Below are 14,625 nucleotides of genomic sequence, written 5' to 3' on the forward strand. Positions count from 1 at the left end.
TTGTTTCCGCAATGATAGGTTTCGGTTGATTCTTGTGAATTTAAGCTGATTAAATTTTGCAAATAAAGGATTAAAACCGTAAGCAACACGATGAAGCTTGTTAAATATCTAGTTTTGATTGTAATAAAATCAATTTTTACCAACTTACAATCACGGTTATCATTATCAATAAATTAATATTTCAGCCGGGGTTAACGTTTATCAACAAATGCTTTATCAGAGTATAATTGTTAGCTTTGATTAACTGTGAGTTTTGCTATTGCAATGGTTCCGCAACTAATGGAATTATGCGGAACAAATGTTGTATAAGATTCGTTGTATGTTGTAATACCACTGAATCTCTATTTGTAAATTGTGTAGTCTTCTTTATCCTTACTTGCGATTGATTGCCTTATAAAATAATTTGAATTATCTTTAGCGTTACAATAGAAATATTTAGCCTCTACTAGCATACCCTTATAAAATATAATAGTACTCACAATTGGATAAAATTGCCGCACTGAAAGTTACAGGCGTTATACTACAACATTGAAACGCTAACTTGTTTAGCATATTAAATAGCCTTTGGTATAAAATAAGTATTGTTATTAAATTATCATCACTTGTTATGCAGACGTCTAACCAGGAGACAGCTTTGTTAATAGCCGCTCAATCTGGTTATGTGGACGTGGTCGCGCAGTTGTTATCAAGGGGCGCAGATGCCGAACTAAGGAATATAAAGGATGAGAGTGCTTTAGACCTAGCGGCACAGTACGGTCGGTGAGTATTTCAATATTCTGTACGAATTCGCGCCTTTTTTACTCAAATATCTGAACAATCATTAGTGCCCAGTCCCAGTCCGAGGCCTAGTTATTACGAAAAATGATCGATTTTCTACAACAAGCGTAACACGTTTATTGCATATAATATTTTAACTTTTACTATTATACAATTAATTTAAAAAAGACTTCATCCAGTATATGTTCATCTGTGCCAAATTTTATCAAAAATTTATCCATCCAAACTTTCGCATTTGAATATTACTAAGATTTTACAGTTCAGATTTTGTGTTTTTTTTTTAATGTGGTCTTATAAATAAGTTTCCCTAACGACTTAACTAAGTTTCGTCTCAAACTCACTATAGTCCGTCACTTAAAAGCAACTTTAGGGAACATCTTAGTCCTCGGCCGTAAGTTACGCCGCAAGCTGGCTAGTTGACGGAACTAAATTCCTTCTTAAGTTACGCCTTGCAGGAGTAACTTGGTACCAAGTTATTCATGTTTGACAGTTTGCAGCGGTCAGGGGAACTTTGTCGAAGTTATTTTATATGGTTTAAACCCGAACTTGTTTATAACTTATGATAAAATTAAATCATACATGCTAGACTACATAAAGGGTGTTAGAAAAAAACGTCACAATTCTTATTAAGCCCAGTGAAATGATTTGAAATCAACGTATTATATTATTAAGGACCAATGTCTATGACCAAAAACTCTATTGATTACCTGATACCCTACTGGGTAAACAATGCAGTTTTAGTCTACTCCACCACTTTTCATTTGACCCGTTTTGTCTTTCCTGAATATCGTTCTGAAGTTCGACATAGTACCAAACTCTGTTGTTAAAAAGGTATCTTTTAGTGTACATTTGTACAGAATCTAAAGGAATTGATCACTAATTAACCATTTAATATGCGAGTATTTTAGGTATTATAATTTTATTGTCCATTTTTCTCGAAGGTTGGAGACGGTTCTACACATGCTCAGAGTACGACCGTTACTGGTGCATCCCTACAAGTATCCTAACACCAGGGAACACATATTCCAGTCATCAACACCCCTGCATCGAGCCAGTAAAAATGGACACAAGTAAGTATGGATACACATGTCACTGATAGATTGTGATTTCTGAAACCTTATAATCTGTCTAGAGTGGGCAACTGAATGAATACGTATATGTCTGAACACTAGGCCGTTAAAGAACTGTCAAAATGTAAGCTACAACTTGTTAACTGATTGTGATTGCGTTACGTTAAAGCCTAAAAAAGATTCATGGTTATAAACCTTTGGTTATTTGTGATGTTATTATTGAATACTTTTTTATTAGCTCTCATATTGTCTTGGTTCTCCCTTTTCCAAACATTTGTGGTGATCAGAAACTCAGTAATTCGCAGACAGGCCAATTGAAGCGTTATAACGAACGAATGAATATGAATACGGCGCGATTGGCGCGTGTGTACACGCCTTTATATTACCATAAAATTAATATTCCCCGACAAATTGTTGACGACACGTGAGCACTTTGACGTATAATGAAATTCAGTACAAGATGTTTATATTAATTGTAAAATTAATTCATTCAATATCTGTCATTTCATAAAGAGAAAATATTATTATGTTTGTTCCGGATAACTCACTATATCTATCTGTTCCCACTGCTTGAAAATATGTACAGAAACATATAACTATGTTTTTAGAGCGATTCAAAGTAATAATAAAATCGATGTGACGGTTAGGACTTTTCTTTTATGACGTCTTGCTACGACAAATGTAGTAATATTTTTTCACTTCATCAGCTCACTATACGTACCCACCGAGGGGCTCGGAGCTTACACAAAAGCGAACCCAATATTGATATGAACCTGGCTTGCATTCGATTTTTATCTACGTAGCCATTCAAACCGTGCGTTCCATTTTTCCTTCATGTCTTTAGCGTCGCATTCTGTCGGTTCCTATACGGGGCACGGCAATATGATAAAATCTTAATAACAACGTATAACTTCAATAGCTACTTTTGTTCATAGGGAGGTAGTGATAGCTTTATTAGAAGCTGGTTTCGATCCCAACGTGAGGTCATACTCCGGTACACCGCTGCACGAAGCGGCTTGCTTCGGTAAAGCGTCTGTGGTGCGTGCCCTACTAGAGAAGGGGGCGGATCTTCACGCAGTTAACAATAAGGGGATGACAGTGGACAGGTTACTTCTGGAATATTCCGGAGAGGCGTCCAAAAGAGTTAGAAGGGTTATACGGGGTGAGTTGTTTTTTATAATATATTATTTTTATTCAATTGCTTGATTTTATAAAATTTAATAAATATGAGATTTAATTTAAACAACATGGTTGTTCTTAAAAGCATATTAAATCGTGCAATTTTTTTATGTAAAAGTCGATAGAAATTACTTTATAAGTGTTCTTTATGCAATAGCTTTAAAAATATAAAGAAAATTACTGTATACTTATTAATGCCGTAATTATGCGAAGTTTACTTTTGAACATTTTAACATCTAGATTCTTAATATTAACAAAAACACAAAGAAATCTGTGTATTTAAAAATACTAGACTCTATACGTCTGTATAAAATTGTTTTTTCTTTACGACATAGAGTATGAAAGTATGGCATGTAATTACCACGAAAGCGAAGAAGACATGCCACCCTTCCCAGTGCAAGGCTACAGTCCCACCGGATATCCAGCCTCCTCCCATATGTAAGTTTTATTTATCATAAACACTTAACTATTTTTTTTAATAAGAAAAAAAGATGGCTGTAATACTAAAAAATAAAATAAACACCCTTGATGATAAATAACTGCGAATGCGAATGACACCTCACTTGTCGAAATTATACCAATCGTTTAAGCTCTACATATAAATACTTAGATAATTTCATCCATGTTTTTTTTAAATTTCCATAGAGGTGAATTTATAGAAGTTTTTTTTTTTCGCAAAAGGAAATTAATTTCAATCTAGTCTAGTAATAAAGGAAATTTAACATTTGAATAATAAAATCAGATTTTAATAGTATCCTTTTTTTGTGTATTGAAATTAATTTCCTTTAAATCCTATGTGAAAATGTGAATGTAATGCTCTAACGCTATTTCTATTTATATAATAATTTGGGTTAAATATAATGGTTATGGTTTTCAATAAAAAAAAGCTTTATTTGTTACTCATCTAACTAAAACAAAGCATGATTTGAAAAGTAAAAGATCAGGAATGCCGCAGATTTGTAAAATGTCTAGGCAAATTGTAGAAAGTCAACAAGTTTTATACTACACTCTTTAGAGTCGAAATTCACGATATTTGAGATAGGTTTTTAAATAACTTAAATATCAAATAACAAAAAAAAACAAAAATATAATTCTTTGCAGAATATTAAATTCAGTTCTAAATCTACAATTAATTTAATATCCAAGTATTATTTCGTTTAAAGCATCCCTTTGAAATGTTTTATTTTTAAATACAGCGTTTGAGTTCGCTAAACGTCCGCTCCAAGGGGACTACGATAAAGAAAACTCAGTGTAATTATTCAAAGATCCGCTTTAGAGGAGGCTGTAAACATTCAGTTTTAATTGGAGAGAGCGATCTCAATTATAACACACGATATGTCTACCTTTGAACCGTTGATTGCTATCTTTTGGACGCCTTTTTCACTTTTGTGGACCGTTTGTTTTTCTTCCATGTTATTTAAATATCGTTTTTTTTATTTAAATCTCTATTTTAATATGTTTTTATAGTAATATGATATGCTATTTTTATTGCAGCAGATAAATAATAATAAAACGTTTTACAAATGCTATAAAGTATGAAAAAAAGTCTCGAAACACTATTGGACTGGAATATAAGATGTGAAGTTTGACTCTAATAATAAAATTGTAGAGTTCATATGCTATTTATCTAAATGTACTAAATTAAATTCAATAATTCGATTTACATTTAACACAAAATCAATGTTTCAAACAATCAAAATAAGAGAACGTTCCCAATTAGCACAACCTGTATTTAAATAGATTTAATCATTTTATTTGCACCATAAAAAAAATAAAAAAAACTTAAAGTGCCCAAGGAGACGCTAAAAGACTGCGGATATTTAAATAAACAGCGTGGCAATAGATATTTTTTTCCATTTTATCAAAAAGGTGTGCAGACTTCCCTCAAGGAACGAGCCAAAACAAAAACTGTCAATGCGGAGTCCCTCATTAAAATCTTCCGTGTCTTTGATTTTATCTAGCAACGGTCAGGTACGCGTTTGTACGAAACGGAACGGAGAGTAAAAGTTGTCCGTGTAGAGACTTCCTTTGATGAACGAAAAAGAACTTAGGACTAACCATTTGAAGTCAAATTTAAAAGGGCGATCTTTTGAACTTCTTGCAAAATTAAATGTTGCACCATAAAAGAAAAATAATAGCTAAAACATAACTTATGTAGCATCTTCAAAAAATTATATGAGCAAGCTTTAGATTATGGCTTACAATTTGATTTACAGGTCGCATAATAAACTTTCTTCAGTTATTGCTCATTGTGTGCCGCCAGCTCCTAACATTTTTAAAAGTAACCCTCGTGTGTCTAACACCTTGCATGTAGATAGTTTACGTCAGGCTGGAAATCCTTATGCTGTGAATAATTATAATAATGAAACTAATTTATACGAAAATGTTGGACATGACATGGTGCAAGAAAGTATTGATAGAACGGTTTTATATGAAAATGTAGATTCCAAACGTAGTCATACTCCTAATCCAATTGCGCATAAAGCGTCATTTAAATTACCTAATGAAAACAACTTAGCAACGAACATTTCTAAAGATCGGTCACCAGTACCTCAACTCAAAAAAGAAGTTAAACCTAAACATAATTTAACCAGGAGAGAGTCTAAATACTCATCACATATTTACCAAAGGTATGACTCATCAACATCATCATCGGATCGTTATTCTCTTTATTCTCATATTCCAATGTCACCAAACCCACCACTACTTAATATACCGGACGACGATAAAGTATCTAATTGCACACAAGAATCTTCAGAGAGAAATAGTTTAGCGACGTATTTACAGATGAATTGTATGAAACAAGAGCGGAAAAGTATTTCGTCAGAGATATACACAAACATGCAGAGTCATTCTTTGGATAGACTCGATGAAGTCGATTCAACTAATAATAGAACTACCTACATGGCAATGAACCATTGTAATAAAAAGTTGTCAGTTCCCGATTTATCAAATCTACCAAAAACCGGTGGAAAATTCCATTTTAAAGGTGACGATGGCTGTAAATACAAAGAACCTCCTGATTACATATATCTTGAGGTTTTAAATCCTACAGCGATACGCACTGGCGAATTCCCTTTCACAAAACAAAGGGAAAAAAATGAAATTTTGCCATGTTTCTGTAACGAAACGTTAAGTGTTGACTATGAAAGCAAAGCATCTAGTCAGCTGGTTTTTGTAAGCTGCGAAAGTATACCAAGCTTGCCAGAAGTGAACAATGAAAACGTCAAACCAGTCGTATTACGTAAAAAACATTCGGAAATAATTGTTGATAAAGACGTAAATCTTAGCGAGGAGAGTACGTCTGGAACTAGCGGCTCTCGAGAGAGAAGCAGAGTACAAACTATATTTAGAAAGAAACTAGATCACGTAAGACAATTGCTTGTTGATTGGTAATTTTCTGGTGCTCAGTGCTTTTGGTGGTGGTAAATTTAGGTACATTTCTAATAACTAACAATATCATAGATAAGTGTAAATTAAATGAATACTTATGTTATTTTGTTGCTTTATGTGTTTTACAGGAAAGCCCCAGTGACCCAGAAAAATACTAACAAAACCGAAAGCTTATTTTCGTCATCTTCGTCTCTAACAAAAAATACTCAACCTCAAAGTTTTGTCAAAAAGCTTGCTTCGAAGTGCTTGGGCTTGAAAGCAAAATTTAATTCTGCTCCTAATATTTCTAACAATTCGGGTTTAGAGTCGGAAACTGATGCTAAATCGAAACAATCCGAAAGTAAAAACTCAGTTAATACTTTGCTAATTGGTAATAGTAAATTTTTTAAAATATTGTCGAAAAAGGAGGAGTCAGGTGATATCATTTGTAACGATGAATTTGATACTATTTCCTTAGATAGACTAGGGACCTTAAATAGAGATTCTTCCGTTAATCGAAGTAACAGAAGTTGCCCCGGATTTAAAACATCGTTGCCTAACATATCAGAGAACAATGAAGTAAGCGATTCCCAAGAATCTATAGTTGATTGTTCTACAGCTGTCGACGAAAATTATGAAAACAACGATTCTTTCACATCGCCTCCCACGGAAGCAGTAAATTATGATGCAAAGCTTAGTAGTATATTTGAACCTAGAGCTTTGCTTAATCGTAAATCATTGATTTCTACTACTTCGTTAGAATCAGCCACTTTGATAAACGAATGTTACGAATCATATGAATTCTCATCAAAAAATTCTATTTTGTACATTGAACCAATTACGAACTTCAACAAAACTGCACAGTTACCAAAACCGACACCGAGATCAAATAACGTAAATGTGAAAGACAATGATGAGACGATGTACGAAAATCTTGTTATAGAAAATAAACAATCTCGTCCAACACCCGCTATCAGAACTCATATTCCTCCAAAAATCCTTCAGGATGATTCAGAACAAAGACCTTTATATGAAAATATATCTATAACACGGGAACGAAGACTACCGGAAGTACCAAAGCGAAATATAATACAAGAAAGATCCAACAATACTTCACCTAATATAAGTAGGTCATCAACTTTGTCTTCTGATTCCATGATTGATGAATCAAATTTAGAGGATATACTATTATCAACAAAGTCTAAATCATTTCGTCATTCCAAAATGTCTGTTATAGACAGCAACACAAATAAGTCAAAATTTCAAAGGACAATGTCGGATTCATCAGATTCCTCTAATCATACCGAAGCCAGTGCATTGGAAAATGTTGACTGTACAGATGATGCGAACGATAAGAGTATGCGCTTATCAATGACAGGTACATTACCTAACAAGAAAACGGCAGGTGATGGGCGTAAGAAAGTTCTCTTCAGACATAAAACATTCACCAATATAGAACTTGACAGAAATTCAACGAATATTAGAGATTTACCCAAATGGAGTAGCACGATTTTAAAAGATACGCTACCAAATTACCACATTAAAGGTACAGGTCACTGCATATATAAAGCGCCAACAGTTCAAGAATTTATTGATATTTTTAATAGAGAAACACTTTTCAAAGACAATCATCCTCTTACAACAACACAACCCTCTAGCGACAAGAGAGACAGTTATTTTGAAACTGCGATATGTTTTTGTAAACCAAAACGTCCTAAAAATCATGCCAGTGCGGAGGATTTACTAGAAATTAATCAGGTTGAGGACGAAGAGGTAATAATTGACATGGAAGATTTCAGGAATAAAATGGAGTTGAGATCTTCATCATTTCGTTGTTTCTGCGTTAGTAAAAACTGCAAAATGCACGATGATCAAAGAAGGAATAATATCGATTTTGTAATAAAATTCTCTGCTATAAAGAGAAGTCTTTCTACCCCAGATATCACACTCGAAACTTCTCCTATTTCGACAGTACAAAAAACGCGTTTAACTAAAATTAAATCATTTCCGTCAAACCTAGAAGAACCTTATGCCAGTGGTAAAATTGAAGAAACAGTCGCGAATCATTGTGCAAATACAATTGATAACACACCACTATATTCTTCTCCTTCATATGTAACAATGTCATCTCATACTTCGACTTCATCATCTTATGAACGTTATTCCGTTAAAGATATCGCTGAAGTCATATCAATAGGTAGTCATACAACATCAGCCGACACTAACCCACAAGCTTCTGATACTGTGCATTTACCGCCACGTCAATCGAGCTCATCGGAACACTCCGGTCATTGGTCACTACAATCGTGTAATTCTAACGTCACAGTTAAATCTGATGCATCCTTTAAGACATGCCTCGAAGAGTCTTCCGAGGAAGATTCGGATGACAATTCCCATTCAGACGAAGAAATCTCAGACGCCGAGACTGTTAAATCCGATATAAGTACCACCAAACGGCCGTGGGTACACAGCGACTCGTTCAAATTTGGAAGTAGGGATTCCAAAGTTAAAATCGAGGCGATTTTAGAGGATAGCGAACACAATTTGGAGTCGAAATGTGAGAGCGGAATAAGTGTGGCTAGTTCTGAGAGTTCTTCGTCGGGGTACGAGGACGACAGCGGTGTTCCGAGGGTAGATTCGGATGTGCTTGACTGTGCTTCGCTTGAGCGGTTGCGGGGGACCGGGGGTGTTTGCAGCGGGTCGGGGCGGAGGCGCTGGGAGGAGGCGGAGGGTACGAGCGAGGGCGACGCGCTCAGCGTGTCCAGCGCGGCTTCCAGCTGCGCGCCCTTGCATCTCGTGCATCATCAGGACTATAGTAAGGTTTCGGTGAGTTTAAAATAATTATAACCTATTAGGTATTTGATATTATACATTTATATTTCTTAATATTATTCAAATGCACTCATTGTTGGCCAGATTTGTTCAATGACATATTATTTTTTAAGTTTTCTTGGATAAATTGAACGCACCCGAGAAATCTTGGTTTGATTCGTGGAATGGTTAGTCATGAAGCCCTTAAGCACTAACTCTCATATTGTTATATTTTGTTGTATTCGATTGCCATAAAAATAACAAATAATGCATACTTGCACATCTGATAGTGATGATTTTTTTTAATTATCGCTCAATACACTCCAGGATTCACCGGTAACACCTACCTCCGCGTCTATACGTATTTCTTTTCAGCTCATGAAATTACGGTAAACTTAAGTTTCAGCGATGCTGACATGCTTTGTATTGATAACTAAAAATAATAAAAAAAATAACATCCTCCTTCGGATGCATGAGTACACCATAAACAAACAGCTTAGTTGACATGTGGAGCAAATATAATGTTAATTTTCACACGAAGCTCTCGTTTATTTTTTACTAAACTTCTCAGAAAACATATTCATACTTATGTGTAGAAATTGAATACTGAAGTAATAATGGAGAAAGTAACGAAAAAGATTATAAGAGGATATACGAGAGGAGCCTCAGTCGGGTAAATACACCAAACCGAAGACCGTTTCTCCGACACTAGAGAGGGTTCAATTTATTCGAACGCAAAATGTTATGAATTGACTAACCATGTTTTATTGTTAGCGAAGGTTTTGGTTATGATATGCGAGCAATTGACGTTGTCTTTACGTTTGGATTCCAATAGTTAATCTCATCCCATATGGCCGGCGTCGGGCGTCGCACGCGGGCGATGACGAGCGTACACGGTCAGTCGATTCGTCGCGGACGCAAGTAACGCTTGCGTTATTTATTCGGGATTTAGATTTAGTTACTGTATATAGGTGAATACACTGTTAAATTTACATTGTGCGTGTTTCGTGCGTGAAATGTTTTGTGTGTGTTGTGGAGTCCATGGAAACATGTTTTGAATGTAAGTTTTTGATTATGAAAATTTTTATGAAATCATTACTGATTATGTAGTGTATACGAAGGAAAGGAATTTGTTCACATTTTTTTTTCTAATTTTAAAATAAAATAAAACCTTATTTGAAGGACGACCTTATCATGGATTTATTATGAGAAATCTACACACATTTTCGATATTCATTGTAAATAATCAATTAAGTATTTGGTAGAAAATAGACTAAGGTATATTGTTTATATGTCAAGGACTCCTTAACCTATATTCCTGTGATTTGTAATTCAGAATCTGGCTGTAATAGCCAAGGGAATTGACGCATTCAATAAGATAATTCCCCTATTCTTGTTTATAAAGGCTTGAATTAAGTCTCATGGACTTTATTCCGTCACTGCAATTGCATTACAAAACATGGTATTAATCTGTTCTAGCTCTTTGTACTGCGTACATAGATCTTAGAATGTCAATTAAACCATTAATAAGGTTATTTTGATACTAAATTTAAACAAAGTGTCTCTTTTAGGTACCATAAACCTTAAAAACGGCAATTAAACAAACATCCTATGTATTAGAATCGGTTCTTCCTCATAAGAATAGTGTTCATAAAGTCCCGAAATATGTTACGTTCTCTTGACCTAATTTTAAAAGTAAACACTTTTATGATAACTCTACACTTGTATACTTTACGTCAATGTTTTCGATATTGAGTAATGATTTGGATTACTCCTTAGTAACGGAGTTTCAGCATCCACGGAAATAGTTCTCATGGAAGCTTGGCGGATGGCCAGTGCGGCTGCGTAGCTATTGCTAGATTACGATTCCAATACACAAACATTCGAAAACTATTACAATAATTAAATAATTTTGTTATAATAATTTAACCTCTAGTTATTTTCGTACACATTTTTTGCTTATCTTTAAGTCTCCACACCAGACAATATGAAGCTGTAAAGTAAGCTATAATTGTCTGTTGGCTTTTTGATCTATATACTTAAATAAACATAAAAATAATTGTTTAAAAAAAGTAACCCAAGAAAGACTTTTTTTTATTAAGGCGAACAACGCTTAACATCGTTAACAGCGAATTAATATGTTATTTTCGCAACCAAGGCCATTTATTTATAAATCTTCTAATACCAATGTTTACTGAAACTTCAGCATCATTCTTAGTATTCTCTCAATGTTTTTTCAACATTACAGTTGTTTCTTATAATCTAGTTCAATATACCATTGACTGCTAATAAAAAAAAGTTTAAATAAAAAAAATCAATATCATCACTCCTTGATTTCATAATGAAGCTTAACTATATGTTTTTACTGTTAATTTAAATCTTTTTAAATGTTTCATCAAGTATTAAACGATGCAAAAATATTCCAGTACGAAGAAAAATACCGCGAGTTTATTTATCATATTGTCAGTGGAATTCGGAACTAATCGTATACGTTTTCTATTGGCGAACAAAGCACGTGGGAGAACTTTTAACAACTTAATTAGCGACATCATAAGTCATACGTTTTAATTTATTTTATCTGTTTTTAGTGTGCGTGACTAAACGCAGCTCTTTGTGCGATGACGTCATTTCTTAGTACTGTCATGTGTTATTTTGTTGCACGAATTAATCTTTAATGTTAAGTGTCGTTAAACCATTCAACTAATGAATGTATATTTTATATTTAAATTATATAAAAAGTATTAAAAACACATAGGAATAATGTATCTATGGTACAAAATACTGATGATTTCCCAAATAGCATTAAACTGCTAGCATTTTAAATGTACTACAATTTACAATCGCCAATTAAATAATATGTCCCTTGACTTGTCTTGTCTATATCTATCATCTAATTTTCAAACGTAACTTACAATTTTACTATTGAGGTCGTATTTCATTTGAAATAAGAAATCTTAAATTTCTATGTTTCACAGGCTCAAAAACCAAGTAACAAAGTTTCCTTCATAGCGCTAAGTGTAAATTAATGAGTATCATAAAAACAAATCTCAAATTAGATATTTTATGAACGGATTTACACATTAATAATGTTGCGGAATGATTAAAGGTTACCAAAACACCGGAGATTGCTGCAACATAATTGCTAAAGTGCATATGAAACGTATCCTGGAATGTTTATACGTTTATATTTGTATGTTGCGAAATGGTCTAATAACTTTGCATATTACTACGCTAAATTTTTACCATTGCTACCAAAATATTGAGGAAAAAAAGAAAAATATAAAGGTAAAACAATGTAATACTAGAAATCTTGTTTGACGGTATCTCCAGAACGGCTAAACGGATCCCGGGAAAATTTGGCAGTGATGTAGAACAGAGTCTGGAAAAACAAATACGCTCGGTCGGAGTCACGGGCGACATCTAGTATTAATATAACTAATTTCATATTTTTTGACAACAGTTCGTTGACCTCAAATCACACGTCTTTTTGAAACACTAAACGATATATGTTTTCGATAAAATTAATAGCCTTTTATCAGTAAACACTCACATGCAAATATATTTTTAATTAATATTCTGATTGAGTGTCCAATATGTAATGCATTTTATAATTTCAATTCCGTGCAATTAATATTGATTGAATGCGGTACCAGGCTTTGATATTTAGGCTTATCAGTGTTACGAGGAAGAATTTGGTATAATTATTTAAAAGATGTCATTACATTTGTATAAGTGTTTATGTACTTGGTGACAAAATGTATTTTGCATAATATCAAAATACAAATTAAAAAAAAGAAAAAAGTTACGTATCTGTCTAAAAGAGTAGTAACCAAAGAAATTAGTGAAAAGATTTTGATACTGTTATCATAAATAGATGAAGTTAAGGACTCGACTCCGTTTATAGTAACATCTATTATTCAGTTTGCGGTCTTATAGGTATTGACTAAATATCAAAGCATCTAGAACACCGTTATTATTTGCTATCAAACTAGGTAAATTAAATAAATGCGAACCTACGCGTAATCTGGACTCATTTTGACCTTAATCCTTAAGCACGCAATGCAAAGATTATACGCCTACTCTAGATGTAATGTTCACTTTACGTGGACATACATAAATGAGATCCATGCCTTAATTAAATTTGAACTTTAGCAAGAACTATATTCTTTCTTAATCTTCATCATCATCACCAACTCACTATACGAGCTGAACTGAGGGGCTGGAGGCCTACCCTAAGTTAGGGGTGATTATTCTTTAGGGCGCAGAAAATGACGCTGGGCTCTTACATGGGAAATCGAAACGGTAAAAAAGGTTACAATAAAGAAACCGCTACGTTCAGTAAACTTACTCTGCTATCAGAACAATCTATACCTTCAAGAATATTCAAATGCAATTGCACAGGAAGTCGCAAAATATTCAGAACACGTAACCGTTCGCAAATGTTTGCACCGGCGGGGATTTCAACCGTTGCGTCTCCAAGTGTGTCAAGCCCGAAGTGTCGTAAACATACGTGTCCCTTCCTACCACGAAGACGGCCAGGAATAAAAAATTGATCAGTATATTGGTTAGATAGAAAAAATAACGACTCTCGACGACCCGTTTATTTGACTGCCCAGAAATTATCATGCTGGCAGCAAAAAACAATATAAAATATTTATTTTAACCATACCTAATGAAGACAACGAGGTCGCATATATGAATTTACCCTAAACCCATTAGGCTATTGGCAATTCATATGTTTTAGGTAAAGGCATTTCAGTAGTGAAAACACTAAGAAGCACTATTTACAATTCATAATGGTCGCGTGACATACGAATGTAATTCCAAAACACAAATTGGTGATTCAACAAGCGAAGCCACAACCCCCATCGGTCACGGTCGGCGAGCCTTAAACGGTGGTCGATTGCTGTGTCGGAGCACGCAGGCGTCTTATTAATGTATTTGCACAGCGTGACAATCACTTTTGTACATCTAACCTTATTGTGACCAGAAAGAACATTTTATTGTCCGTTAAACTATTTTGTGAGCTTTAAATTTCGATATATCAATTGTTTTTCTTCTAACAATACCGTAGGACTGTAACGCTTAAAATCAGGGTGACATACAACTGGCATAATGTAAACACTAACTGGCGTCAGTAAGCGAAAACAGTCCATGTCAGGCCATTGTTTTTATCCTATTGTACTGGCTTAAGTTAACCTAGTATTAAGGTAAATTTTGCTTGCTTATTAAAAAAAGTATTGTTAACGGTCTGCCTTTTTAGATGAAATTATAATATAAAGTCTGTCATTAATACTGAATGAATCTTTTGTCTCTAAACTTGTTAGTGATCGGTTTATCTGGACGTCCTGTGGTAACGAGCTTTTGTGTAGAAAATTGTCCATTCAGTGGCCGGCTGCTACCAATTTACCCCTCA

At 34.1% G+C, this 14,625-nt stretch overlaps 1 protein-coding gene across 4 annotated transcripts in view; it reads left to right on the forward strand.

Annotated features, from left to right (window-relative positions):
• Positions 1-14,625, forward strand: part of LOC106120704 (uncharacterized) — a 70,451-nt gene that overhangs the window by 11,781 nt on the left and 44,045 nt on the right. For all 4 annotated transcript variants that reach the window (XM_013316076.1, XM_013316077.1, XM_013316078.1 and 1 more), the window contains exons 4-8: positions 614-759; positions 1,719-1,847; positions 2,783-3,009; positions 3,362-3,464; positions 6,548-9,224. In XM_013316076.1, coding sequence (XP_013171530.1) covers positions 614-759; positions 1,719-1,847; positions 2,783-3,009; positions 3,362-3,464; positions 6,548-9,224 — 3,282 coding nt within the window. The remainder of the gene's footprint in view (positions 1-613; positions 760-1,718; positions 1,848-2,782; positions 3,010-3,361; positions 3,465-6,547; positions 9,225-14,625) is intronic.

This window comes from Papilio xuthus, unplaced genomic scaffold (assembly GCF_000836235.2).
Source record: "Papilio xuthus unplaced genomic scaffold, Pxut_1.1 DF826949.1, whole genome shotgun sequence".
Classification (NCBI taxonomy): domain Eukaryota; kingdom Metazoa; phylum Arthropoda; class Insecta; order Lepidoptera; family Papilionidae; genus Papilio; species Papilio xuthus.